This window comes from Mastigoproctus giganteus, chromosome 8 (genome assembly GCF_048544385.1).
Source record: "Mastigoproctus giganteus isolate SK-2022 chromosome 8, ASM4854438v1, whole genome shotgun sequence".
In the NCBI taxonomy this organism is placed as follows: Eukaryota; Metazoa; Arthropoda; class Arachnida; order Uropygi; family Thelyphonidae; genus Mastigoproctus; species Mastigoproctus giganteus.
Window position 1 is genome coordinate 6,106,646 of NC_143582.1, and position 26,827 is coordinate 6,133,472.

The 26,827-nt window shown below is 35.9% G+C and overlaps 1 protein-coding gene across 3 annotated transcripts in view; it reads right to left on the reverse strand.

Moving 5' to 3' along the window:
* Positions 1 to 246: 246 nt before the first annotated feature.
* LOC150081224 (SAM and SH3 domain-containing protein 1-like) overlaps positions 247 to 26,827 on the reverse strand; it is a 181,570-nt gene continuing 154,989 nt past the window's right edge. For all 3 annotated transcript variants that reach the window (XM_090379442.1, XM_090379441.1, XM_090379440.1), the window contains 9 exons: positions 15,721 to 15,798; positions 14,788 to 14,928; positions 12,121 to 12,202; positions 8,592 to 8,746; positions 8,270 to 8,485; positions 7,948 to 8,098; positions 6,834 to 7,741; positions 1,496 to 1,627; positions 247 to 1,256 (listed from right to left, as the gene is read on the reverse strand). In XM_090379442.1, coding sequence (XP_090235568.1) covers positions 987 to 1,256; positions 1,496 to 1,627; positions 6,834 to 7,741; positions 7,948 to 8,098; positions 8,270 to 8,485; positions 8,592 to 8,746; positions 12,121 to 12,202; positions 14,788 to 14,928; positions 15,721 to 15,798 — 2,133 coding nt within the window. In that variant the 3' untranslated portion in view covers positions 247 to 986. The remainder of the gene's footprint in view (positions 1,257 to 1,495; positions 1,628 to 6,833; positions 7,742 to 7,947; positions 8,099 to 8,269; positions 8,486 to 8,591; positions 8,747 to 12,120; positions 12,203 to 14,787; positions 14,929 to 15,720; positions 15,799 to 26,827) is intronic.

Genomic DNA, 26,827 nt, shown 5'->3' on the forward strand with positions numbered 1-26,827 from the left:
ATTCAAATTAAATTTAATATTTAATATCTAATTAATTCTAATTTAATGGTTATTGTCTAATTATTTTTTTTAACTGAATAATTCTATTTTTTCTAAATTGAATTGTATTAAATATTCGCAATTTTTAAATGCGTTATTTCGAGTCTTATAAAAAGTAACTTTTTATTACTAATATCTAATCGATTTATTTTTAAAAAAAGCCATTTTACAGCTGATTTGAATTACTATTGTTTGTTCTGCTGAGCATTTACAAAAAAAAAGGTCTTTATCGAATTTCTTAGAGCTGCAAGAGTGCACTTTTTTCCTCATAAAAGCGAACCCTGCATGAGCAGAATTATACAGGGGCGAGCCATCCAGAGAGTGCCAGGGGTGCACTGCACCCGGACGCCAACGTCCAAAGGCGCCTGAAACTTACATATATGAAGAAAATTTTAAAGGAGGCTCCAAATTGCGATTTGCACCCGGGCGCCACATTCCCTAGGAACTCCACTGGAATTATATATAACTATTAGCATAAGTTGTGTAAAATTCACGGTATTTTGAATAGTTTGAAATATAATATTACTCAAATCTTTAAAAGCAGGATAGGCATCTTAAATTAAAGCAAGGTATAAAAAGGTTTTATATCCATTAATCAATTTAGAAAATATTTTGCACGTATTACCCGCTTTGCAGAGTAAAAAAAGTTTCTTACTAAAAGAAAATTATATTTTCATCATTTATTTTATATTATTAAAAATGAGGCACTTGTATAATTGTGGATGGTAATTTGGTCAATTAAGAGAGGAAAGATATTCGAGTTAAGAGATATGTTGGAACGGCAATGATTAACGACTTTAATTTTCTCTGGCTTCGAGAGGTCCAGATGACAAAGAGGCAAGGGAATAATAATCACAGTCCAATTCCAGCTCGTTTCAGTGTCTCAAAGATTATTGAGAGTAACATATACACATATTCACAGATGTAGGTCGGGGGTTGACATCAATTCAGTGACTGCTTGGAAATGTTGTAAATCCCGCATGGAGGGAAGTTATGGCTGTATGTAGGAAACGAAGATGACGAGGATTGTGTATCCCACAGTTCCTCAAAAAGGTTGAATCTAGTTCTGATATTTGTACGAGTTCTGTAAGTCCAGCTTCATGGAATTTGTCTTCGTACATTGGTAAACCAAGGGACACTAGCCAGGAATGTAAAGAATTGTAGTTAGCCTCGACAACAGGAACCAAACAGGAATCAGCAAGGAAATCATTAGGAACCTGGGGAGAAACGAAATATGATGTCCTGCAGTTAAATATCATTTCAAATATTTTGATCCCAACAATTACGAATTAACAAAAGAAATTTTACAAATATTTTAAAAAACATTAGCAATTTTAGGATCTTTAAAGCCAACAATTTGCATAAATGTGCTTAATTATTAGGGTTCCTATAATTTTGCTAACATAGTGTAGATTTTGACTTTTACAATAGTGAGTAGTCTTGAATTTCAACTTACACCTCGGCGACCTGCTTGTTGTAAAAAGTTGATCCTGGTCTGGTCCAGGGCATCAGCTACATCACAGATATCTCTTTGAAGTTCCTCAGCATAGCGCTGCACCAATGCTGGAGGAATGCCGCAAAAACCTGTCTGAAATTATATATAGGTCGATTTTCATTAATTTTTAATTTACATACCAAAGCACGTTTTTATCATTAAGATTCTCTCTTTCTTTCTCTCTCTCTCTCTCTCAACACAAGTACCTCAAGTTCATTTAAACATTTTATGCATTTTAAATGTTTATTTCTTAAATTAATTGATTTTTCCTGCTTTGTGATTAATGGAAGCAAAAAGTAAATACTTACTAATTACCTTGTTTACAATTAATTACTAATCGATTTATTAAAGTGTATATAAAAGTAATTGTTTTAACTTTACTTCACATACTTCCCAATTTATAATGGACAGCACGTGAAATGCATTACTTATTTTAGGCTCTGTGATACAATAAACAATCGTAGTATATATTGTCAACGCTTTCGTAATGCCCTTTACTTATTTCCTCCTGGATTTTAATTGCAATTGATATGTAACATTTAACGTTTATAGTGTGATCAAGGTAATAAGCAAATAATATTCATGATTTAGTAAACTGAACAAAAGAAAAAACAAAAACCAATGATTTTATGCGCGAACCAAGAACATTTCGTTTCTGCTCCCCCTCCCCCATATTCATTCCTCTAATTAACCCATGACAACATGGAAAGCTCATGTTATCTATACATTAAAAAGTTTTCCTCCTAGTGATATTTGTTCGATCCAATGGGAGAAGAGGATGGGCAATTACGTCACTACAAATGCGCAGGTAAATAATTACATTGTTGTCTTCCATTTAAAGACAACTGCCTCCATAACGTTCACTAACCTCCTGCACGTGTTTCACTCTGTAATGCGTGACCACGCATGGAATCATTTGTTCTTTGTAATGTCAGCTGATGAAGGGACCAGATATAGTTTGCATATTTGTAAATAGTTTAGTATTTTGTAAATATTTGTATAGTTGTAAATATTTTAGTACTGCTCTTTCCGACACAACAATATTCCTGATGTATTATGGAACCCAAAGCAAAAGGCCTTTTCTTAAGTGACCTATGTAAACGCAGGTAAATAATTACATAGTGATATTTATTCCACCTTGAGAATGCCGCATGGTGGGAAGTGGGGTAGTCAACGGGAGAAGAGGGATGCAGGTCACACGGTACAAGTGGACGGGGCAATTATGTCACTACAAATGCACAGCTAAATAATTACATAAGTAATTTCCTGATTAGATATCGATCACAGTGGCATTGTGTTTGGGTAAGGTGCCACCTGTGGTTTCCCACATCTGTGCCATCAGTACTCTTGTGATGAATACAGAATCTCTGTAAAAGCCAGAAAAATGTTGTGTGCTGGATGTGTAGTTTAGTGTTGGTTCTGTTGTTTGTGCTGGCTGCAGGGCCCCCCCCCCCCTAGTGGGACTCCACATTGCTGGCCACCACCACTGGGAGGTGAGCCAGGCTGGATACAGTACTCTGGTTGCTCTCCATCAGGGGTCGCCTGAGGTTCCTGATGGAGAACAAAAGAAAAAAAGCATGAGTGAGGGAGATAGTGGAAGGATGGGAGTAAACAGGGGGAGGAAGAACATCAGTGCGTTTCGACAAGTGTCTTTTCCGTAGAAAAGATTTGACTTACTCCATCATACCTCTATATTTTACTTAGAAAAGTGTGCGCGGGGGTTGGCGAGCAAAGCCTCCCCTATGAAAATAATAAATAATAGTAATTGCCGCATTTCTATTAGCCAAATTTAATGATAGCTAAAAATATTTCTAAAAGAGCCAAACATAAAGTTTCATTAAAAGCTGTCCATTGGGAGTCGAGTTATTATTATATGTGAATGGACGGGCAAAAAAGTAATAATTACCAGATTTCTGTTGGTTTGATTTTAAAACTTTGGGATGGCTCGACAAATCTTTCGAAAATGGCGAACTATAAACGTTTATGAAAACTCATATACTAAGAGTCGATTTATTACGTGAGGACGGATGGACAGACATGGTGAAAACAATAGACACTTTACGCATATATGCTAAAGCGCTTTAAAAAGACTTAATTGCAAATATTTCAAAACTTCTATTGCTCTTTATGCACTTTTCCTTCCTGAGATTTTGACCTCAATGCGTGGCCGATCTTGATGTTTTTTAAAATTTCAACACATTGAACAAGTACTTTCATAAGCACTCTTTCTAAATTAAAAAAAAAAAAAATAAGTAAATAAACAAAAAAGAAAATGGATTTCCTTCCCGTTCGGCTACCATGAAAGGACAGAACACTTAAAAGAAATGCCTCCATTAAGTGCAAAATGGTGCCCGCGTTTTTGCCCCTTTAACGCACTAGCTTTAATGACAATCATTTTATATTAGTCGTGTCAGCCAACTGAAAGACGCGCAACGCTCTCACGCGGCGAAATGACAAAGCAAAAAGCAGACGCCTGCTAGTAGGTTAAACTATAATTTTGATTACACAAACCAGTTATATTAGCGTAACGCTGCATGAGATAGGCTTAATGTGGATTGAGTACAAGGCTAAAAGTGTCATTTAGGAGAATATAATTCCTAAAATGGTTTATAATATGCGTTGTAAGTTTTACAATAAATTTTAAATCGTAATCCTTAAAACGTTTGCTTGTAGAATAATATTTATTTAATGAAAAATGTTATGGGCTATAATAATGTGAAATGTTTCTAGCCACGCACTTTAAAAGTTCTGAGATGAAGTTAATTAAATATTTTAATGTCAGAATCGAATCAACAGCAACATTATAATAATTATTACAGTGTACAAATGAAAATAAAACAAATACTTTTATTAGTCTTGCATGAAAGTAATTTTTTTTAACGCGATCTCCATTGCTTTTCTTGCTTAACTGATAACGTCTTAAGTACCCTGCGTAGGAGAAGTAAGAAAACAACGTTCATGAGGGGACGTTTGCTTTTTTTTTAAATATTCTTTCATGTTTAATCCATTCATGGAAGATAAATATAGCTATAAAAGCAAGAGGTGTTATTTTTATTTTAATTTAAGAAAGACATCTTTCAAAATGAACTGTTTCGCATAAGGGGATTTGGAAAAGAAATGAAAAATATCTTCCTGTGACGAATGACACTTTCGTTTCCGATACGTCTTCTCCTATATACTTCTTTTAAGTATCTTTTTCTTCTTCCCCATATCTATCTTTACAAAGGCAACAAAATGATGCAAGCACATACAGTGAAACTTGAAGAAGGATGTTATACGTTTTAGGAGCTGTAAGTGGGCACCAAAAGATTTTTTTTTTACCATAAAAGTTTTGATTTATTGACGACAATCAACTCCTTCAGAAATTTTGCTGTGCCTTTACAGTTTTTAGCCTCCCACGCCTTCTTACTATTTGAAAATTATAAATTATGTAACCTCATGATGTGTGTTGAAGGTGAACAGTGAATCTCCCACAAAAGTGCTTTCATTACCTCTTCTAGCTAACTGTCAGTAACCATGGAAACGAAGTGGTTAGCGGAATTCTAGTTTATCATGAATACTTGTAAGGATAACTGAAAGAGTTTGGTAGGGCTATAGCTTCAAATACGTAAAGATTCAATTAACGAAAAGGTTAGTGCAATTGCATCATTTTTTTTTTCGTAAGTGAATTACCAAATTGGTAAAATGGCATCGTTTTTATCATATCTCATATTGTGAATACCTTCACGGGTTGCCTGATATTGCACTACCTCGAATAAGTAACGCTTCACCAGTGGAGGAGACTGTTGATACTTATTCTCTGTGGATACCACCATCCAGACGGCCGTTTCAAGGCTATTTGGCCTATCATAGGTACCCTGGTGTTGCAATACTGACAACCCAGTTATGAAGTATAACTCCACAATATGAGAGACGTCAGGTGGTGTATAATAGTTTAAACTGAAAGAGTTTGGCAGGGCTATAGTGAAGTCTTCTTCTATCAGGTAACTCGTTAAAGTATTCACAATAAAAACGATGCCATTTTGCCAATTTGGTAATTCACTAACCTAAAAATATGATAAAATTGCACTAGCCTTTTCGTTGTAAGGATAACGCATTTAATTGATCGAAAAAAGACCAATGCAGAAATATAAAAAGTAACCGTAAGTTGCTAATGAATAAGCCTGGACTGACAGACCTTTTCGGGCCGTAATATTCGATTACTGCTGGTAACAATGGCCCTTCAAAGAGCAGCCCCAGGCAGCTGCCTATTGAATAAACCAGCATCGTACTGTTTGCCTACTGGATGTGGACTATGGAATCGTGGTTTCAGACAAAATTACCAGAGAATAGGATGGAAAATTGTTATTCATCATAATCGACTTTTCCATAGCGAGTTCAAGAATTATTAATTCCAGGATATCCTTAACTTAGTCTTATTTTATTTTTATATATAGTTAGCTCGAGATACGAATTAAAATAATGGTAGAGTTATGACATATGAATAGGTAGATTGATGTTAAGACAACAGGTGCTTTACGCATTTACAAATGTGCATAAAATTAGGTTAAAAAATATTGTTTCCTTTTCGTAAAAATTGATAGGTGATACAAAATTTTAAACTCAAATTGAAATCAGAATAATTTCGGATTTACTAGACTCACCATTTCTTTTCAAAGAAGATGCAAACCCTGACTCCTATTTGGTGTAGTGAGAATCTAAGATGAGGAATCAACCAACAGCTTTGCCATATTTATTTTTGATTGCTCTCACAAGTTTTTAATAGTAAACAGATTATTCACTTGCATACTATATTGTACTGCAATTCTAAGAGTCAGTTTTGGCCTTCTTTCACCAAGATTTTGATTGCACATCGCTGTTGCACCGTCTTGCTACTGACCTAGCACCGTCAGACTTCTTCTTGTTTCGAGAAATGAAGAAACCATTCCGTAGACTCCGCTTTGATTCGTCTCAGGAAGTCATCAATGATATGGAATCGTGGTTTCAGACAAAAAGTGTGGACTTCTATGATCAAGGCATTAAACAACTGGTCCATATGGGAGAAATGTTACTATACATGGAGAGCACACAGAAAAGGATTAAAGTTCCTGTGAAGTTTCACCTTTCTAGGGCTATTATTTCTAGGTAAGGGTACGAACTTTTTGATACCCCCTTCGTATATATGTTTATTACTATGACTAAGAAGATATTTAAATACAGTATATAATATCTATGAGTTAGAATAGGAAATTTTAAAAATAGGAAAATTACCAATTTGGAAAAGTCAGTATATTAATTGTTATTTGTATTATTAAAGTACCTTGTCTGTATACGGTTCTTGACAAAGATCGATATCATCCTCATCAAGTCTATCCACCAACGCTTCTAGCAAGTTAGGAGAAGGTGGCCTTGGATTCCTGTTTAAAGGTTGAAGACTGCCTTTTCTTTGCTTAGTTTTCTTAAAGTTTTTCTTTCCTGGAGACATTTCGGGTTTGATGAAGTAATCACTAAGTACATCTTCATATTCCTGGACTTTTTTCTTGCTTGAGCGCCCCTTGCTTGTAACGGCAGACAAACCACTCGAGCAGGACGATTTGATATGTAACTGATGGGGAGATGGTGGGGGTAAATCTCTGTGATCGTAGAAGGGATCATCAAGGGGAGCATTCGAAAAAAGATATGACCTATCTTGATGCTTCTTGCTTTTCTTTCTTGAACTGTTCATTAGCAAGTCCTCAACATTAGCTGATGAAGTAGCATAGTGGCTCTGAAGGGAATTTTGATAGGAGTCCATTGATTGGGGAGCATGGTGCACACACGTAGGATATTGTTGAACGGGGCTATCGACCACAGAAGGCTGTGTTTCTGTATTGTCTACAATTTCATTCGCTGTTGGATCTCCAGACGGTGGTATGTTATATTTCATATAACCGTCCTCAGGGATTTCTGGTACGTTTGTTTGCGCTTCTTCAGTGGAATCAAGAGAAACATGAGACTTTGTTGAGGCTGCAGCGGCGTCCAAGTTGTTGATGGTATTGTTCGAATCGGGACCCTCACTTGACTGAATTCCGCTTTCTGACTGGCTAACGTCTGGATCTTCTTGATCACCTGATATCTGACCATTCGGTAGCAATCTGTGGGCTGCTTCTCTTGGACCTAAATTTTCATGACTCGCATAACAGCCAGAATCTCTGGGTGAATGATTCCTTAGAATAACGTCATCAACCTCTGAGTAAAAGAAAAAGAAAAACGTTATCTTAGTCGCTGTTGAATGAATATATAAATATTTATTTAAACACTGGGGACAGTCTTAGGGGTGTACACAGAAATTTGGTTGGAACGGGGTGGGTAATTTATAAATACTGTACGATATATATTTTTAAAAATATCACTTAACTAATTTCTCAGAAATTAAGGAAAATATGTAAACTCACCTTCACAACCAAGCAACATTTCTGCCGCCCTTAACAATTTGATTCTATGATCAGGATTTACAATGCCTAAATTATCTAAATCTTCTTGTTCAATTTCTTTAAATGTGTCCAATTCTTCATAGCCATTCAGAATCAACACGTTCATATATTCCTGAAAAGAATGATAGAAACATTATTTATCCTGAAGAATATTCCTCCTAAAGTAGTGAATCTTATAAATTGTTATTTCGTTGTAAATGAAGTGAACTTTTTTGGTAAGAATAGTTTAAAGAAATATCTTGTTTTTTATGATTTAGTTAATGAAACGCCAATTATGAATTACCTGCAAGTCCAGTTGTTTCAATAGATCCTCTAATGTATCTGGCTTGTTGGGAGTAAGGGTCCATTCAACTGGCACCCGATACCTTCGCTGCCTTGGTTTATTTTCTTCAGTTAGCTCTTCTACATTGATGAATTTAAAATGACCTACCTTACCGTGAACCATGCCTACCCAAATACCAGTTTTATGTTTGGCAATAATATCGATGGTGTCCCCTTTCTGCAAGTAAACAAAAAAATACAAGTTGTAGACTATAAAAGTTTTGAGCAATAAAAATTTCAAGAACACACCTAATCTCCATATTCTCTTTCCAATCACGATTTACCTTAAAGGCCAAGCCATCTCTGTCATAGGGACTAGGAGTGCAGTCAACTAGGGCATGGGCGCGCCCTAGAATAGTACCCACAAATGGAGCGTTGTCATCCTCTCCTGCAGAGGTGGAACTACGGTTGCTACTAGTGGGTGTAGGTGGTTGGAGACCTGTTTGGATAACATAACGACTTTTATGAAGCAATGCTTTTCGTTGTAGATTTTAACAAAACAATGTAAGATAATAAACGGCATTTAACTCATTAATTTTGTAGAATAAATATCATAAATTATTAAATTACATTATTGAATAAATTTAATGACTGTAAAGTTTATCGTTAAACCAGTTTAGCTGGATTCATCACAATTAGGTTGTGCCGTTTACAAGCCAAAATTTTATTATTATTTATTTATTTTTGGCCAATGCTGTAAGACAATACCTCTGTTGTTTATGTTATGAATTAATACTGAGGTAGCTAAAGCCGTGAGGAGTATGTATAAGATATATGTCTATAAACTCACTTTTTTCGTGTTGCTTATCTCCAACACCCATTAACCCAGAAAGAATCCCCTCCAAGCAGATCCCAGTTGTTGTTGTTGTTGTTGTAGGGTTTTAGGAGCATCAGAGACTAAGGCCACATTGCTCCGTGTATATTGTCTGTAAATTGCTTGTGTTCTAAAGTAGATTTTCTGTTTGCTGGATGAAAAACTAGAGTTTCCGGGTGAAAAAAACCACACAGCCCTCGCCTGAGACTAACTAACTCAACCACGTTGTGAAAAAGACCAATAAAAATTCCTCTCATCATTGAGGGGACTCGAACTCGCGTGTTTTCGTGTTTTCCACTCAGTGTGGGGAGGCGATCCTACCAACTGCTACAACCTCACAAATGCAGTTTATGAATCTATCAAGTTTCAAGTCTAATAGATGGGAAATAAAATTAAATGGCATTAAAATTATACGAGAAATTGAAAGATATTTAATAAAACAATCTGAAATTATAAGTAAAAGAATTAAAAAAAACTGTTTAAATCAAAATTTATATTAATATATTCCACGTAAAGCATTGGGTTGCAGAACGGAGTGAGTGATAAAATTTCATGTACTCATTATCACATAACTTTCTCCGTGCTCATCTACCCTACACTATTTCCTGGATGTGTATTCAAGTAGTGAGGCTTAAATATTTACGTCCACACTTACATACTCTGATAACACGAATATCTGACGCGTGTATGTGCACAACCGACAGCTTGAACTTTGTTTCCCTTTTAGATAAGAATGACGTTGCCATGACAACCAGAGTTTTGAACTTGGAGATTCCTATCCGTTGACAATAGATAAAACATTTCCTTAGATATACTCATCTTTCGGCCATATTTGTGAGATAAGACAAAATCATGACTATCACACACTCAGAGATTTTGTTTACCTATCAAACAGGACTTCAACAACTTCAAAGGATTAATTATAAAACTCTATAAGACCTGCAAACCAAAGGGCTGATTGAATATTTGCGGGGCTGATTATCATTTACATTCTTAAGAAACTCATTTAAGAACAATGGGACATTTTGATTAACAAATATTTATCAGGAAATTCATAAAGGAACTTTTAAAAAGATCAAAAGTTATTGTTATAGGGTTTTAGGAGCATGAGCGATTGAGGCCATATTACTGTCTGCAAATTGCATGTGTTCTGTGGTCAATTTTCTGTCTACTGAATGAAAACCATTACACCCTCGCCTGAGACCAACTGACTCAACCACGTTGTGAAAAAGGCCCATAAAAATTCCTCATAGACTCGAAATCTGGTCTTTTCCATCCGGTGTAGGGAGGACGGCAATTCTGCCAACTCTGCAACTCACAAGGGCCAAGAATAAAAGATTATCACAAAAAAATGTTTTCCCCCCCCAAGAGAATTTTAATTAAGATTAAAATACATCCAACCAATGTGCAGTTTTTTTTTATTTGATGGAATAAAGTTTCTTTTGTATTTGGTAGAAAATGAACTTCTCTTAAAGTAAAATATTTCACTCGAGACTGCGGACCTTGCACAGCTGCACCTAAAACCGACCCAGAACCCTCAGCATGAATCACAGAAACGGATGCTCATTTTCTCTATTGGTGCAGACCTAACTCTAGTAACCATAGTAACGTTTATATCCATGGGTTACTTATCATTAAAAGCATCTCTGTGTTATTGATAGCCATGGCAACTCATGTTGTCATAGTTACCAATTCCTTATTACAGTGAAAATGAGTTCAGTGAATTTTTGAAATTCATTTTTGCTTTTTCGACTACTATTTTTTCCTTTTTCTCAAACTGTAAAGTAATTAAGACTACCGAAAACCTGGTGAGGTAATCAAGCCGTCCACTTTAATATAAGAGAGTAGCAGTCTTCATTACAGCATCGTAACCCTGTCTAACCTCACACTTCCCACTTTCCCCCGTCTTATGTCATGGGTCACGCACTTGTATTCACGAGGGTCTGTTTAATCACTCTTCGTGATGAGAGTTCCTCTGAATATGTACGAAGCAGATTTAATTAGACGCTTCCACTTTCTCTCCCCGTTTCTCGTTGGTAATGTGCAGCATGGGTATTCTCTTGTCTGTCTTTTCATGCAAATTATGCTCATTATTTTTACAACATATCCTTTTTTCAAGCTTGGCCATATTACACAGTGTCACTGCTTACAAATATCCCTGTGGCTAGTTTAATCATCCTCCTTCCATGTTCAATACACGATACATTCACTGAAGAGAAGGGCCGGCCATTTATCAGGTTGATTGGATCGCTTATATACAGCTTCGCTCATGGAGCAACTAAACTGTATTTTATTCTATCAGAGAGAGAGAGAAGAAATAAATCATTATTTACTTACAGTAAACTCAGTGTATACATCAGCCAATCTCGGAAGATAAAATAAGTAATTAATGTTTTAATACATTTAGCAAATTTTAACTCTCCATTAAATTTAATATTTAATGAATCATTTATTTATTATTATTTATTATATCTATTATATAATTTTTTCAAAATAAAGCTATATTTTTATTATTTATAAATAATTATATAATTATTAATGTATTTTATTATTTTACAGTTGTTATGGATTGTAAATAATTTCCACTTTCGGGGAGTGACAAATGCTTTTCCGGTTGTGGCGCCTTCAAATCATGATTCATGATTAAATTACAGTCAGAAAAGCATGATGAAACCAACTGTGCACACGCGCTATTTGAATTAATGATCTGTGACATCACGCACACTACCGGAAGTGTTTAAAGTTAGATATTCGTGTTCATAAACGTGAAAAATTGAATGTTACAAATTGAATTAAAATTTATTCAGGGGCACGTCCGATAATTATACATTGATAGTTTAATAAGCTTAAAAAGGAATACATTCTGGCATTAAATGCGTAAAAGTTAAGCATATGAATCAGAAATTATTAATACCATATATATTCCTCACAGTTATATATTAATCCAAGAAACATATACACTATTATGCAATAATTCAGGATAAAGAAGTGTAACATACTAGAACCTGATCCACTTGGTATGCTTTCCACTGAACTACCAGGTTGAATCACTGACTCTTGGTTGTCAGCGCCATCTCGTTGCTGAAATTAAAAGCATATTTTAATTCAGTATTTCAAATTATATTTTAATTCAGCATTTTTATAGAAAATTATTATAAATTATTTTATAAATAAATAAATTTAATTTATTGAAAAATAAAGAAATGCAGTTGAGATTAATAATGTTAATTAAAAACACTGTTTTTTTAAAAAAAACAATTTACAGCACTTGTTTAAGTGCTGTAAATTGGTGAGGGTAGCATGGTTTTTTCTCCCGGAAACTCTGGTTTTCGTTCAGCAAACAGAAAACCAACCAAAGAACACACTTAATTTACACGGAGCAATATGGCCTTAGTTGCTGATGCTCCTAAAATCCCTATTACAATAACAAATTGTTTAATATGCATTGCAAAAGGATCAAAGATCTTTAAAGAAAAATCCGAATTATTAATATAAATTAATATATATGCAAATTGTTGTGTAGGCTCATTTAGTCATTGAGCATCAGTGACTAAGACCACATTGCTCTGTGTATATTGTCTGTATATCGCTTGTGTTCTGAGGTCGATTTTCTGTTTGCTGGATGAAAAATCCCAGTTTTCGGGAGAAAAAACAAAGCCACTTAAGACCGACTAACTCAGCCACGTTGTGAAAAAGACCCATAATTTTTTTCGTCATCGACGGGACTCGAACTGAAGTCTTTTCCACCCGATGTGGGGAGGACGCCAATCCTACCAACAATATATGCAAAGATAAACAAAATAATCAAATTATGTTAAATGATTGATGTTTATTTTTCAAAATTTCAATTTCAACTGCAATATTTTCCTGGAATTTTGAAAGCAGACATGCGTACAATTTTTTAAATTTAAAAAATGTATATTAAGGTCATTTTCCAGAGAAGTTGAACTGCATATTCATCAATATGTTAAGCTCTGCGTGCGCTGCAGGAAAATTACACTGAAAGGAAAAGTTGTGTATGTATATAAAACAAATGCATTGAAGTACCAGAAGTAGCGAGCAGAATTTCCTATCCTAACATAGCGAATGGCTGTATTTCCTTCAGTTAAAGGAAGTCCTTTGGGACACCATTATGCTTTCGCTTTCCAAGCAGAGAAAAAGAAATGCAAAAGGCAAAGAAGTGAGCCTCAAGATCTTATGATTTATGTACGCATTTATAGTTTGAATGCAGATGCAAGAGAGCAAGCAAAAGGCAGTGGCTCAGTTATCGCATACCAAAAAAATAAAAAAACAGAAAACTGAGAGAAAGAAGCAGTCCAGAAGACAGCGTGGTATAAAAGAATTTAATGGTAAAATAAAACTTGGATTAAGATAGTTCACTAAAATATTTTTTTATTAAAAATAATCACAGAGTATTATCTTTTCTAACACATATTTAGGATTTTTCTAAGGTTTGAATAGGTACTAGAAAAATCTACAAAAAAAAAAATCACGCTAAATGTGATTCTATTCTATTGACACACTTAAGATTAAATAGTTGTCTACCAATGTCGACAGATTATGTCTATTAGACATTGTTCAGTAATACAAACCCATACATTCCTTTGATGGCACGTCCATTATGTACAGGAAGCGCTTAAGGTCATGTGCTCATAACATCCGTTTCGTTTAAATTCGAGTTTCCTGGATTATTTTAAACATATCATCCAGCTGAAATGGCACATACAGGTGGACGTAAAAGAACTAGATATGAACCCTGGATGGTGAAGTATTTAATGGAAGAATTCATGTTAAATTGTATTGAGTTAAGAATGTCCAATGATTATATATCTAGAGAGAGAGAGAGGGTATTTCTCTGGTTTATTCGTATTTAAGATTGTACGAATGGACCAGGTGGTAATTCATGAGCTCCATTTCTGTAATATAACTATCTCCTGCTGATAAACAACAGCGTAAAGCTGACACGCATTCATTATAAGGTGCAACAGCCATAATAGGCTTATTCACTCATCATCATAATTCAAAGTCAACTTCAAAGAGATAAGATCGTTCTAAGCGAACGAGAATATGGCTCTAGGGCCAGCTGGTGCTGCTACGCGTAGCGTTCTAAAATCGGTTTTCGTTAAGAGATGTTTCCGGTTATTCATCTCGACTCGAACGTGCTTTTCATTTCTCTGCACTTTTGAATTACTTTTCTAAATAGGCATATATTTCTGATGCCATCTTATTTCGTTGCAAGGATTCTTTTAAGGTTGACAAATCGCGAACATTCCTCAATGGAGACATTTGTAGAAGCACGGATAAATGCAGATATTGGTTTCCTATAATTACTGCACTTCAGCCATTCTCATATTTTGTAATGCAGGAGAGAAAAAACAAATAAAAAAATACACATTCGTTATTTCTGAAAGGCTGACGTAGAATTGTTAGCGATAGAATGAAGGCTGTTCTTGAAACGTTTCTTTTGAATAATCCAAAAATATTACATTTAATTTAGAACCACGCTGTTGAAAAAAATGTTGAAAAACCTTGGGGGAGAGGGGTGGGAGTAGCCTTAATGCTATTTCTGACACTACAACTTGTTTGTAAATTCGGCCAATAGATGGCGCCTGCTCGAGACTATCTTAAATTTCTTCCTTATGATGTATTAAAGTTTGTTTACTTACATCTCCATCAGGTGGCGTTCCTCTTGAGTTGCGCAGTCGGGAGATTCTCCTTTTAACATCTCGATGGAGATCTCTCATTCTTCCAGTCCAAGAAGAAGATGATTTTCCAGCATTTTCGTGAGGCACTCGGCATTCCATTTTCTAAAGATTTTTTTCGAAAGAAAGAAAGAAAAGAAAAACAGTACATTGAAAGATGAAATCCTCTTTACACTTTAAGTTACTGAAATGAGACGCGTCCCCGAAACATTATTAAGAATGACAAATCTTAAGATCATTAGAATAGGCAATGGAGAACATAACAGCTTAATTCATAAGGAGAAGTCTCTTCCATCTAAAGAGTGGTTATAAAATCTCTTTTTAGACTATCGACTGCATCAGAGGGGTTCAGATGCTGACCGTGCAACCAAACTGTGTTCCCGCCTCCTTATCTGCTTTATCCAAATCCTTTTCTAGACATGACGTCAATTGTCCGCAAGTGATCGATACTTCTCGTTACGATGGCAGAGGTCCTCTGGTAGCTGTAGGAGAGGATGGTGGATAACGCGCAAATATAGAGATAAACGAGAAGAGGAAAAGGCGTGCAGGTAAGAAAGAAAGAAGTAAAATAGTGCAGTGACAAAAATATTTCAGTGTATGGCATTCGAACGTTGGGACCAGGAGGGAGGTTCAGTAGTGGAGCTGTCAAAGAAACGGATTCTTTTCTAGTAAGATTTTATCAGGAAATGTTGCATTGAACAGAACTAAATATTAAAATTAACTTTCGTTGGGATTGATTATTGGATTATGGATTTTTTAACTGAAGGGACGTCACACTCCATAACAGAGGTACTGTTTATTTTAACAATACAGGAGGGAGATGTATTAATGTTTGAAAATTGCTAAAAATACTGAAATTATTCCACCTACAAATTGCATATGACTAAAAAGACTCACCTTTTCAACTTCTTCTTGTTCTTCGTAATCTGAGGAATGGGAATGGCCGTCTTCGCTGGTGCTGTAGCTTGTTCTTGCCTGGAAAATGCACGAAGCGCAAAATATGCAGACATTAGGCAAATTAAACTACTCCATTAATTTTGTATGTACGCATCGTGCCTCTGTTTCCATGGTAACGTACAATTTTTTCATTCGTTTTAAATGAAACATATATCGGTAACTGTTACCATGGTAACATTGCATTTTATTGCAAAAATAACAAATGAATTTAAAAATTGAGTGAAGGATTTGAGGAAGCAAAAAGTTGCATTTTTATTGGCAATTAACTTTATTGAGAAACGTTCGATATGTAGTCTATTAAAACGAGAACCACCCTTACTGTAAAGCACCAGACCATGTTGACTTCATTGAGATAGCAGGGGCAAACTCACGTTCAAATGATAACTTTCGTTTGTTTTTCATATCACCAACCTGTATTTCACGGCCCACTATAGAAAGCAGGTGACCTACTGACCTTCGACAACTAATTATAGTTGGCGGTTTATCCACATAGCCCCACCCTTTTCTAAATATACTGAGAGTTTATAGGTTGGAGATTGAAGGTTGCTGTAGTCCCCGATTTCTGCAAACACCCCTACAAAGCAGGGTTATCATACAAGCATGAACGAGTTTTCCATTTGAAAAGACACGTTGGTCCTTCCCTGGGTGATTGCTGTACTCAAATGACCTTTAACCCCTAAAGATAATTGGAAACAGCAAGAGTTTATTTCTATCAACACAGTATTTGGTTTTAATAAAATATAATAAACACTAAGAGAACATTAAGTAAAATGTTTTATGATGAAAAATTGCTTTAATAATTCTAAGAAATTAAATATTAATCTTACCATTCTTCCGATTGTAATCATAGTAACGTACATATCCATCTTTGCAACTAAAATATGGCGTCGTGGCTACATAATTATATATTAATCGTATTCAGCGTTTTAACAGTTAAACTTTTATAGATTTAGTCTTAAGAAAATGGATTATTTTGAATGAGGCGTGGTAGTATTGATATCTTCTTGTCAAAGGTAACAGAAATCACACTTTGGTGACAACGCCTGTTAAGCCAGTCAGCAATAACTGCACGATTATTATGTGCGTAATCAATGTAGCCTGGGGGTGTTGTGGTCATGGTTCACAGCTGCCCTCTCCGTGTGAGCATAAACCCAAGGGCAGATGACATTGACTAATGTTGCCTTGTTACAGTGGGAATGACATCCTCATACGAACAACCAAGTGATCGATTACTGCATTTCCTATTGAAACAAGGGAGGAAAGGCAGTATTATTCGAGCACGACACCCTGCTTTGTATGCAGATTTTAAACGAAATACAATCCGATACAACAGTAAGGTCTGCAGTATGGAAACCAAAGGGTAAATATTCGGGAAAATACTTTTTAAATCAAATAGTTCCATCTTCTTTGGCGAATTTACTGCACAGATAAGAGCGATTGTTAAACTGCCTTAGGGAGGTAACAGCTGTGACATTAGGCTAAAATAATTGCTCAACATTCGCTCCGATACATCGCAGCTGTACCCATGCATCATGTATAGGGAACATTTCACCAGGAGATTGCTGACTGCTGTTATGTACAGCGTACAATTTCCTGATGACTCATCAGACACAAATAACTTCAATTAACATTCTATTTATCTTGTTCTACGTTTACAGCCACTTTTATGTATGTATGTGCAATTATTCTTGCTGTTTCATCATGTAAAATCTATGTAAGGCTACTACGAAAACAAATATCTACACCTCAGTTCGGTGTTGCCACAGTAACAAAATCAGCAACCATGCACAGTGTATCTCTGGGCACATTTCTTGATACTATTACTGTGGTAATATACCCATCTGTTTATCGACAAAAGTACGATGACAATTGGCAAACATACACGTTGGTTGTCATGGTTATATTTTTATTTTGACATATGGAAGCATTTCGGACTTTTCCATTCTACCCCTGAAAATAGTGACAAAATACGCTTATAGGAATGCTCTTAGCTGTGATTTATTGCGATCTTTATGTTCCATTCGATGCATTCTCAGCTTTTCAGTGTTAAGGTACGCAGAATAGGGGCTGAATATTGTCAACTCAGATGCCTCATCTATATGATAAAGTGGACCAAGAATTACCGTGGAAACAGTAGCAGATACTCTTCATAAACGCAAAAGGAAAGAAGCTTCACCATTATTCTCTCTGTGGATTACCGTATTGTATTTTCTGAATATATATTTTTGCCATACTGCTTGTAATCCTAATTACCAAACTCAAATTTTGTACAAATCTCCAGTTATGCGCAAAATATTACGCAAAATATATGTCATTGAAATAATTACAAGTGCTCGTTGATGACTGTGGCCACACTACATTATGTGGAAGAGAACTCAGCAACTCAGATTCAGTTCAACGAGCTGCCACCCTTCCATTGTAATAACTGATTAATCTGAACATTTAACATCACCCAGGACGCAGATGTTACGCATTAGAAATGCGACACTCGATCGATTCTGTGACCAGCATCAACTGGAACAGTAAATTAAGTAACAGCGTTTACATTTCTCCCGTCATCCATTGTAACATTTCCGTGTTAGGGTAAAATGTCATGTCATTTAGACCTTATTGGAAACGAAGGTGAAAATCTAGAAGCAAAGAAAACCAAAGTTGAAATAATATCATAACTATTAAATCGTAAATATGAATAATACTTTGTCTTCCTTTCCCTCACAATTAAAATGGATTTCTTTGGTCCTCCTCTTCCCCTTGTACTATTGAGTATGATTATTTTTAATCAAACACCAATGGATGGAAACTTGTTCCTTGGCTGATTAATCTTTCATTGAATCCATGTCCCCTTGTTTGAACAGCTGTAGGAAGAAGAAGAAGAAGAAAATATAGTCCATCATTAGGTTTGAGCCTCTTTGCATCCGGAACTAATTCTGTTGACCTTCATATCCTTCCGAGTAAGGCAATATCTTTCTATAATATATATAAAAATAACTTCTTTCGCATCACTGCACTTACTTCATAATGTACTGTTCACTCGACATTTGGCAATACTTTATTTTTTCCATCCTGGATTTTAACAAGATGTATTTCACATCTGAAGTTCACGATCTCACTGAAAGTTTCATTACTCGGCAACCACAATTTCACCTTCTCTCCGATTTAATTGCTTTACTGCAGAACTGGCACCAGCAGTACTCTTCCATCCACATACCCTCAATCAGAACACGGTGCAGTAATTGCAATTTCCGATGAAGCAAATTAGACTTCCAGCAAATTAGCTTCTACTGTTCTTTTTTTCAGTAACCAGCCAAAGAATTGCTGACACAGAAGCGTGTTTTCTCCTTCGCACTTTTATGGTTGCATTGAAGTCTGATCAAAGTAGGGTAATCAGTTACATTGGATCCCCAGCATTTAGGAACACTAAATTATTACATCTAGGAACAACCTCAAGAGTTAATACTTTGGATATGGGATATTTATTTGAAATATATAACAAAAAATATTAATTTTTGTCTGAATAGCAACATCTAGGTAATTTCTCTGTCGGATTCGTCTGTGATGTACAGAATTTCTGTAGTAGAGACAAAGAACTTAGCTATGAATAATTAAATCTAAGAACAGACTGAAACAGAAAAAAAGATAAGTTAAACTCTTTTTAAAGCCTCTCATGGATAAATCCATTTAATTTCACCTTCATCTAAACCCGGACTTTAAAAAAACTTCCTCATTTATTTAATTACTTAATCCTAGATTAATTTAGATGCATTATTGTCCTTTGAACTGTCAACTCTTTGGGGACTAATTACTGTTAAAATGTTACTGAAATAAAGAAAGAAAACCCATCTCACTTGGAGTTAAATATTGTTCCTGGTTGCTTGGTAACCAGTGATGTACTGTACATTCGTACGGGAGTCACATGATGGTCAAAAAACATCGTTCTGCTCACTCTCTCTTCGACCCCCATGCGAGTTCATGGTTCCTCGCGTTAACGTCTTCAACTTCACTTTTAAAAGACACCAAAAGAGAGAACTTGATTATCACCCTAGCGGTGGAAATTGCTGGGGGCGTTCTGTTAGAAGTTGAGACTAGTCCCTTGTGTCCATGCGCCATGTTTCCAACACCAAATCCTCACCCTAAGAAGGGAAGTGACTCGCAGCTGTCAAAGATGATGGATTACTTTTTACAAAATGGTCTTTTTACTCTTCCCGAATTGGGAAAAGGGAAGCTGTCGAAATGGAACTCAAGAACTGATCGATACCACTGATAGAAGGCACCTTTCAAAATCAAAAAGGTCTGTTAAGCCAAAATATTTACTCGTACCATTTCATTCGATTTTTCACGAAGTTTTATAAAACTCCTGCTCCAAAATTAGAAAAATTTAAATGATTACTTATAATTAAAAAACTTCGCAGAACTTTATCGTAAACAGATAAACACAGCGCTAACATACCGCACGAAGTCAATCAATATCTCTCCATGTCACTCCATGTCACGCTCAGCACCTTTTTTATTAATAACTCATATCACGGTGAAGTGGTAATCGACCCACACATTCTTTGAACCCCAAAATGATCGGATATAAAGTGTTTCCAACAGAAACACTTTATATCCGATAATGGGACTTCCATCTTGTTTATAAGAAAAGAAATCCAGAAGAAGAAGAATTACAGAATGTGTTAAATAGAAAACAAACGTTAACTAAGACAAGAAAACTTACCGGGTTGTGTTTTTGATAAAATACCAGTTCCTTGTACCGCGTAGGGAAATATTTTGCTGTTGGTCTTTTATTTATCTACCGGACACGGTAGCTGTAATTCCTGCTTCCTCCCATATTCGAAACAGAGTGAGGAAGTTTCCCATCCCTTTGTATGCCTACGTGTGTTTGTAATTTATGCCACCAGGATATTGCCTATAGGAATTAATCCGTCATAAAATGATGCCCGCAAACGCGAGAATCATTTTATGATTTTTAACGATAGCCAGCATGTTGAGCATTTCGTTGACAACCAAATTTACTCCAATAATATCCAAGCATTAAACATACTGGAAAATACAAACACAGCTGATCTAAACTGAATTATGCTTTATATAATGGCATCGCTCACAAAGCTATCTATGTGTAAACATTGGCGCTTCCAGCAGACGATAATGACATCCTAGAACGAACTGGAGAAGATTTAATAGCGTAAGAGATTTATTAAATTCGGCTTAAGTTAATCCGATGTCATCTGTTTATTTTCAATTTCTCAGATAATAACTTTCTCATGAAGTACAAAGTGGAAATAGGCTTAGCGATCATCTATTTTGTTGTAAAATACTTTTAGCATTTTATTTTTATCTAACTAAAGTTTGGATGTTGCGTGAATATAAATAAAACACGCTTTATTTCTTTTGAAAAAAAATTCATTTTTAAATCCCGATTGGCAGCAAAAAAAACAAAGAGAAAAGGCGAATATCCTAATGAAGGCAAGGTAGAAATAAAATAACTTCAAGTAATAATAAACCTCGGAGAAACTAATGAGGCTTATTAAAATATATTTCGAAGGCTTTAATCTTTTTAAATTCTTTAGTACAACTTTCTTCGGTGAAGGTCTTTTAAGGACAGTGATTTTCTTTTAGAGTGGCTTAAGCCAAACATGTAGAATGATACTTTTTAAATATATATATTTTTTCACTTACTTCTCATTATTAAGAATGGATATACAGTATGTGCCAAAATAAAGTATACTTGATTTTCTGAAAGGGAAATGGTTTGTGGTTATTAGAGGTTACCTGAAAATAAAGGGCACCGTTATGTAAGAATTTAGTTTTAGGTGTTTATTGATGAGTTATCACATCAATCTGAACTTAATACGGGTTGGCTGCTTTTCAAGGTTTTGTCGAACCACATCTTTATACTTTTAAATTATACAAATAATTTTCAACAAAAAGGAAAGATTATGCAACGTTTAGCTGAGACCGGTTAACTCGGCCAAGGTGTGAAAAGAACCCAATAAACGTAGCCAACCTGTATTAAACGTACATTGATGTGATAACACTTCACTTAAATGTTGTAAGGTGTATTTTACTTTCATCTACTTGTAAAATATACTTAAAGCGAATTATATTCTTAAGAAAATTCTGCCTCCTCCATCTCAGATAGTCAAGATATAGATAACAAGTGGTCGAGAACTATTTTGAAAGAAGTAAGGCCCTGGCCAGTTGCCCTGACCTTATTATTAAATAAACAAAGCTTATTAAATTTATATATAATAAATTTTTAAATGTTGTGACTGGAGATTTCACGGACAGACCTTAAGTTGACCTTAATTATCTCCAAGTAGCAACGTGCGCACGTAAATTATAATTAATTATCGAAAATTGTTTTGGGACAATGAAAGTAGAGCCTGCAGACAGTCATTGGGATAAACTGATGCAAGAACGTATTTCTTCTTATTGAGAAATAAAATCTGATTTTAACTTAAGGTGATCCAGTTCAATTTTAAGGCTAGTGTTGCCCATGGTTTCCAGATATTGGTCGCTCCAAAAGAAATCTAACACGGACAGGTGAGTGAAGTATTTTATGCGCCATTTAAATTTTTGGAGGTAAGATATAATTTATTAAAAATAATTAAAATAGTTAAGAATTGTACGTCTTGTCAGCCCTCGTTGGCTGGCACAGTTGGTAGAATCGCCGTCCTCCCCACACCAGGAGGAAAAGACCTGGGTTCGAGTCTCATCTATAACCAGAGGAATTTTTATGGGCCTTTTTCACAACGTGGCCGAGTTAGTCAGTCTCAGGAGCAGTTTTTCTCCAGGAAACTCGGGTTTTTCATCCAGCAAAACAGAAAATCGACCACAAAACGCATCCAATTTACAGACAGTATATACGAAATAATATGGCCTAAGTTGCTGATGCTACTAAAACCCAATATAATAATAATAATAATAATAATAAACGTCTTGTTACATAGTTGGTATCAAAAACTCCTGAGTTCACTCTAGAAATGTCTGTTACTTGAGCTACAGTTTCTTAATTGATACTCTTGAAGCAATTCATGTTTCTTGATTCATTTTTTTAAACGGTATAGGGGTTTTTCTGTAAATGGTATTTCTTGAAAAGACCCGAAGACATCCCACCGTTTCAGATCTGAAGATTGCAGTGGCCTCCTACTTCTACACCCGAAACGGGCAGGAAATCGATTAGACAAAACTAGGTCGTGAAAATGCTCACTGAGAACATCCAACACAGTATTTTCTATACGTGGTCGAGTTCCATCCTGTTGATAAAAAATGTTTAGTCGAAAATTACATCCGTACCTTGAAGGAATGGAATAAATTGTTCAAGAAGATATCGGTCACAGCATTGTCGAGAATATTGGTCCAGCTACTACGAATCGAAACTGCACAGCAGAGTGCACTTCTGCGGATAACGTAGCTTCTCCAATTTGATACCAGTTTTCTGTGACCTATATATACATATTTTGTTTTTCAACGAAGCCTGGTAAAAATTCTCAGACCTGCCACTTCTAATATATTTTTTGAAAAATAGATGTCAATTTATAAAAGAGCATACCTTTTTATGCTAAACAGTTCGTTTGCTTCAAAACACCTAATATCCGTTTTTATTTTTTACAAGTTGTTGTTGTCTGCAAGTTGCGTGTTCTGTGATCGATTTTTTGTTTGCTGGAAGAAAAACCCTAGTTTTCGGGAAAAAAAACCATGCTACTCTGGCTTGAGCCCGACTAACTCAGCCACGTTATGAAAAATGCCCATAAAATTCTTCACGCCATCGACGGGACTCGAACTCAGGTCTTTTCCACCCAATGTGGGGAAGACGGCGATTCTATCAACTGTATTACCCATGAGGGCCATGTGCTGTGCATAGACTGAAGGTTGAGAAGATGAAAGAAGATACTTGTTGATAGATTTGAATTTCTATAGATTGTAATTTTTGGGAAATACGTATGAAGGAAGGCTGTTCCAGGAAACGGAAGTTGAAGGAATAAATAAGGAAGAAGAAAGTTAGTTCTCTGATTTGGAAGTTGATCAATAAAAGGATATTGCCTGGTTGTTGCGCGTGTTCGGAATGCTTTGAAAGAGAGAGAGAGAGAGAGAGAGAGAGAGAGAGAGAGAGAGAGAGAGAGAGAGAGAGAGAGAGAGAGAGAGAGAGAGAAATGAACGAGGAAGTGTTTGGGAGGTTTAGATCTTTTCGCAGATACGTTTATTCTATTAGTTTGACCACTCATGGTGCATTCGGTAATAAGGAAAGGTGGGGAGGACATGCTGTTGAAGTAATGAAATTTTTGGATATGCTGTACACATGGCAAGTATATACCCAGCTCCTTGACATAACTTGGCCTCGGCTTTGCTCTGGAAACTTAACCCTACTCGAACTCTCCCCAGTCACTATCTGGCAGAGTAGAGCTAGCGAGATTACGCACTAGCTGAGCCAAAAGCCTCCTAGAGAGTTACCAATTGGTTCGGTCCGGTCTACTAACTAGCGGCCAGCCTGCGAACACCGATTTAGAGCTGTACCCTTGAATTTAAGGAAGATTGGATCCATGATATCCATCATAACCCCAAAAGACAACATGTTTGGTCTCCGGAGCTTTGCTCTGGAGACTGATCTAGTTTTGCTCTCGAGACTTATCTACCTTTGCTCTGAAAGTTATCTACCACCCACGTAGTATTGCCTGGTAACGCATGGGCAGCATTCCTCTGTTTAGTATGGGCGCTACACCTCAACCTCTGCTTACAATGATTCGCATCTGGTTGGTCACCTCCAGTATGATAGTGCTGTAATTTCAGGAATTGCGCATGGGGATTATACCAAGGGTTACAAACAGTCCCACCATTGTGAAGGTGCTAGCAGAGGATTTGGCTGTCTTAGACGAACCGAACTTCGCCGAAATTAGGTCACCTTGACTTGGGATCCACCCGAATACTAGTTCCACCAGCGTTTTAGACTCCATCTCCTTAGGCATACCTGACTAACTCGACCACGATGTGATAGTACTCGACAAAAATTCCAAAACTTCTTTGGACTTTGTGAACGAGTGTTGTTTATTTTGAGTCTTGAACATCTATTGTTCAAGTTTAAAGAATGGCTTAGGATATGTCCAAGGAGCCGATGACCAAATAATTATGTTTTCTCCATTGATATTATCATTGTAAGTGTCTAATACAAATACAGAGAATATGTTATCCGAAAAGTTATATTTTTAGTTATAATTTTTATTGAAGTGAATGAAGGAAGAAATATTTCATGTCCCAACAGTTCTAGAAGTCCTAACATAAGTCAAAATTAGATGGAGACACTTTGAGAAAGGATCCTCTTACTATTTTAATCAAAGTAGTTGAAAGATTACGAATCTGTGGTGTCTACCCTTTTGTACCGGTGTGCAAAATAAAAACATTTTCCTGAGCAGCAAACGACAGAATTATCACCAAGGTTACATGCATGACACTAAAAATAAAACAATACAGAGAGTTTATCGTCTGGTTCATAATTCATGATGTTGCCACTGGGACCGCTGTTAGATTTCTGTACACTATCTGTTGTAGCTAAAGCTTTTTCCTGAGATAAAAGATGGCAGAATTTTACAAATAAGCCATTAAAAATAATCGCAGCTGCGAAGATCTTTCTAAGACGTCATGACGTCTTAGAAAGGAAGATTTTTTTTTATAAATCGAGAAGAGAGAAAGAACTCGCCAACTTTCTTTCAATTTCGAGTTACTTTCAATTTTAATAAACTACGCCTTTTTTCCCCCAAGCCTGCGCACGCGATGCATTCTGATGGGTAGCAGACGTTACTGAGACAGACGCTAACGGATTACGAATTAAATATCCTCGAAGCAGAGCAATTTCTCTCTCGCAAAGAATAAAAATTTCGAAAATTTAAAAATTATCCAATGAAAATAAAAACGAGCAGACGCATTTATTTATGAAACAGAGCTGGAAATTTGCATACTATTTATTTCTGTTCCCAAACTTGTTTCTAAATTAAAGAAAATTTAAATTAGTTGGGGAGTAATCGAAATAGCTATATTAGCCTCATATCTTGTTAATCGGGTTTTCTAATGATAAACAAGTTTTTTTAAATTAAGTTGAAGAAAACTTGCATTTTCTTAAATGTAAGTTTTAATTGTAGGCAGCCTTTTTGGGAAGGTAGATTGAGGAATGGTGAAGTCTTATTTGTAATCTTTGGACACTACGATAATTGAAAATTATGATGAGTCTCGTTTCTCTGAGAAGACCCTCTATGATTCTCCTCACAGACACAACTCTGGCGCGTTGTGAGATTATAGGAGGAGGAGCGGCTTAAATAAAGGGATTGATGAACATTCTCAGTTTATTAAAATTAATGGCGCTTGCAAGTTCCTAGAGGAAAGTTATTTTCCACAAAAGAACGTTCGCTTTTAACATTTATCACAAGAGTTGAACACTCAGAGAATACATTGACGAAGGTAATGCATCATTTGTGAAATACTTGATGATAAACGAGGTCTTCGGGGAAATTCTTAATAGAGTGGCTATAGTTGGAAAGTTGGTTTGAGTCATAATTTCGTATGCTAGCGAGATTACAGAAGTCAACAGAATGTTTGATGAACTATAAATACAACTTATTACTCGAATAATACGCACAGATGGATTGATCTGTGCGTAATCTGCAATATTGACTTACCTAAATTCACTGGATATCGCTTGCGCTTGAAATGGATACATCTAACTGTGCCACAGTTACCAGTTCGATCTCTTCTCCCTTCTCTTGTTTACTAGGGCACTGATTGCGATTTTGTCTGCCTGCTCCATCTCCGTCTTTGAGTTCAAAGTTTGTCCCCTCTGCATTTGGAAGTTGCGCGTGCGAGAAAAACACGCGTTCCTAGAGGAACGGAAGTGGCGAGTTCACAGAAGGAAGCGGACGGATATCGTCTGAATTAGAATTTGAACTAGGGGAAGTGTCGTTCCCCTCGCTCCGAAAAAGACGACCGAGGCTTAGTAACGAGAAATGAAATTTGATTTTAACGCTTTCATCCAGTCACTGGGGTCGCCTTTCTCTTGTTTACA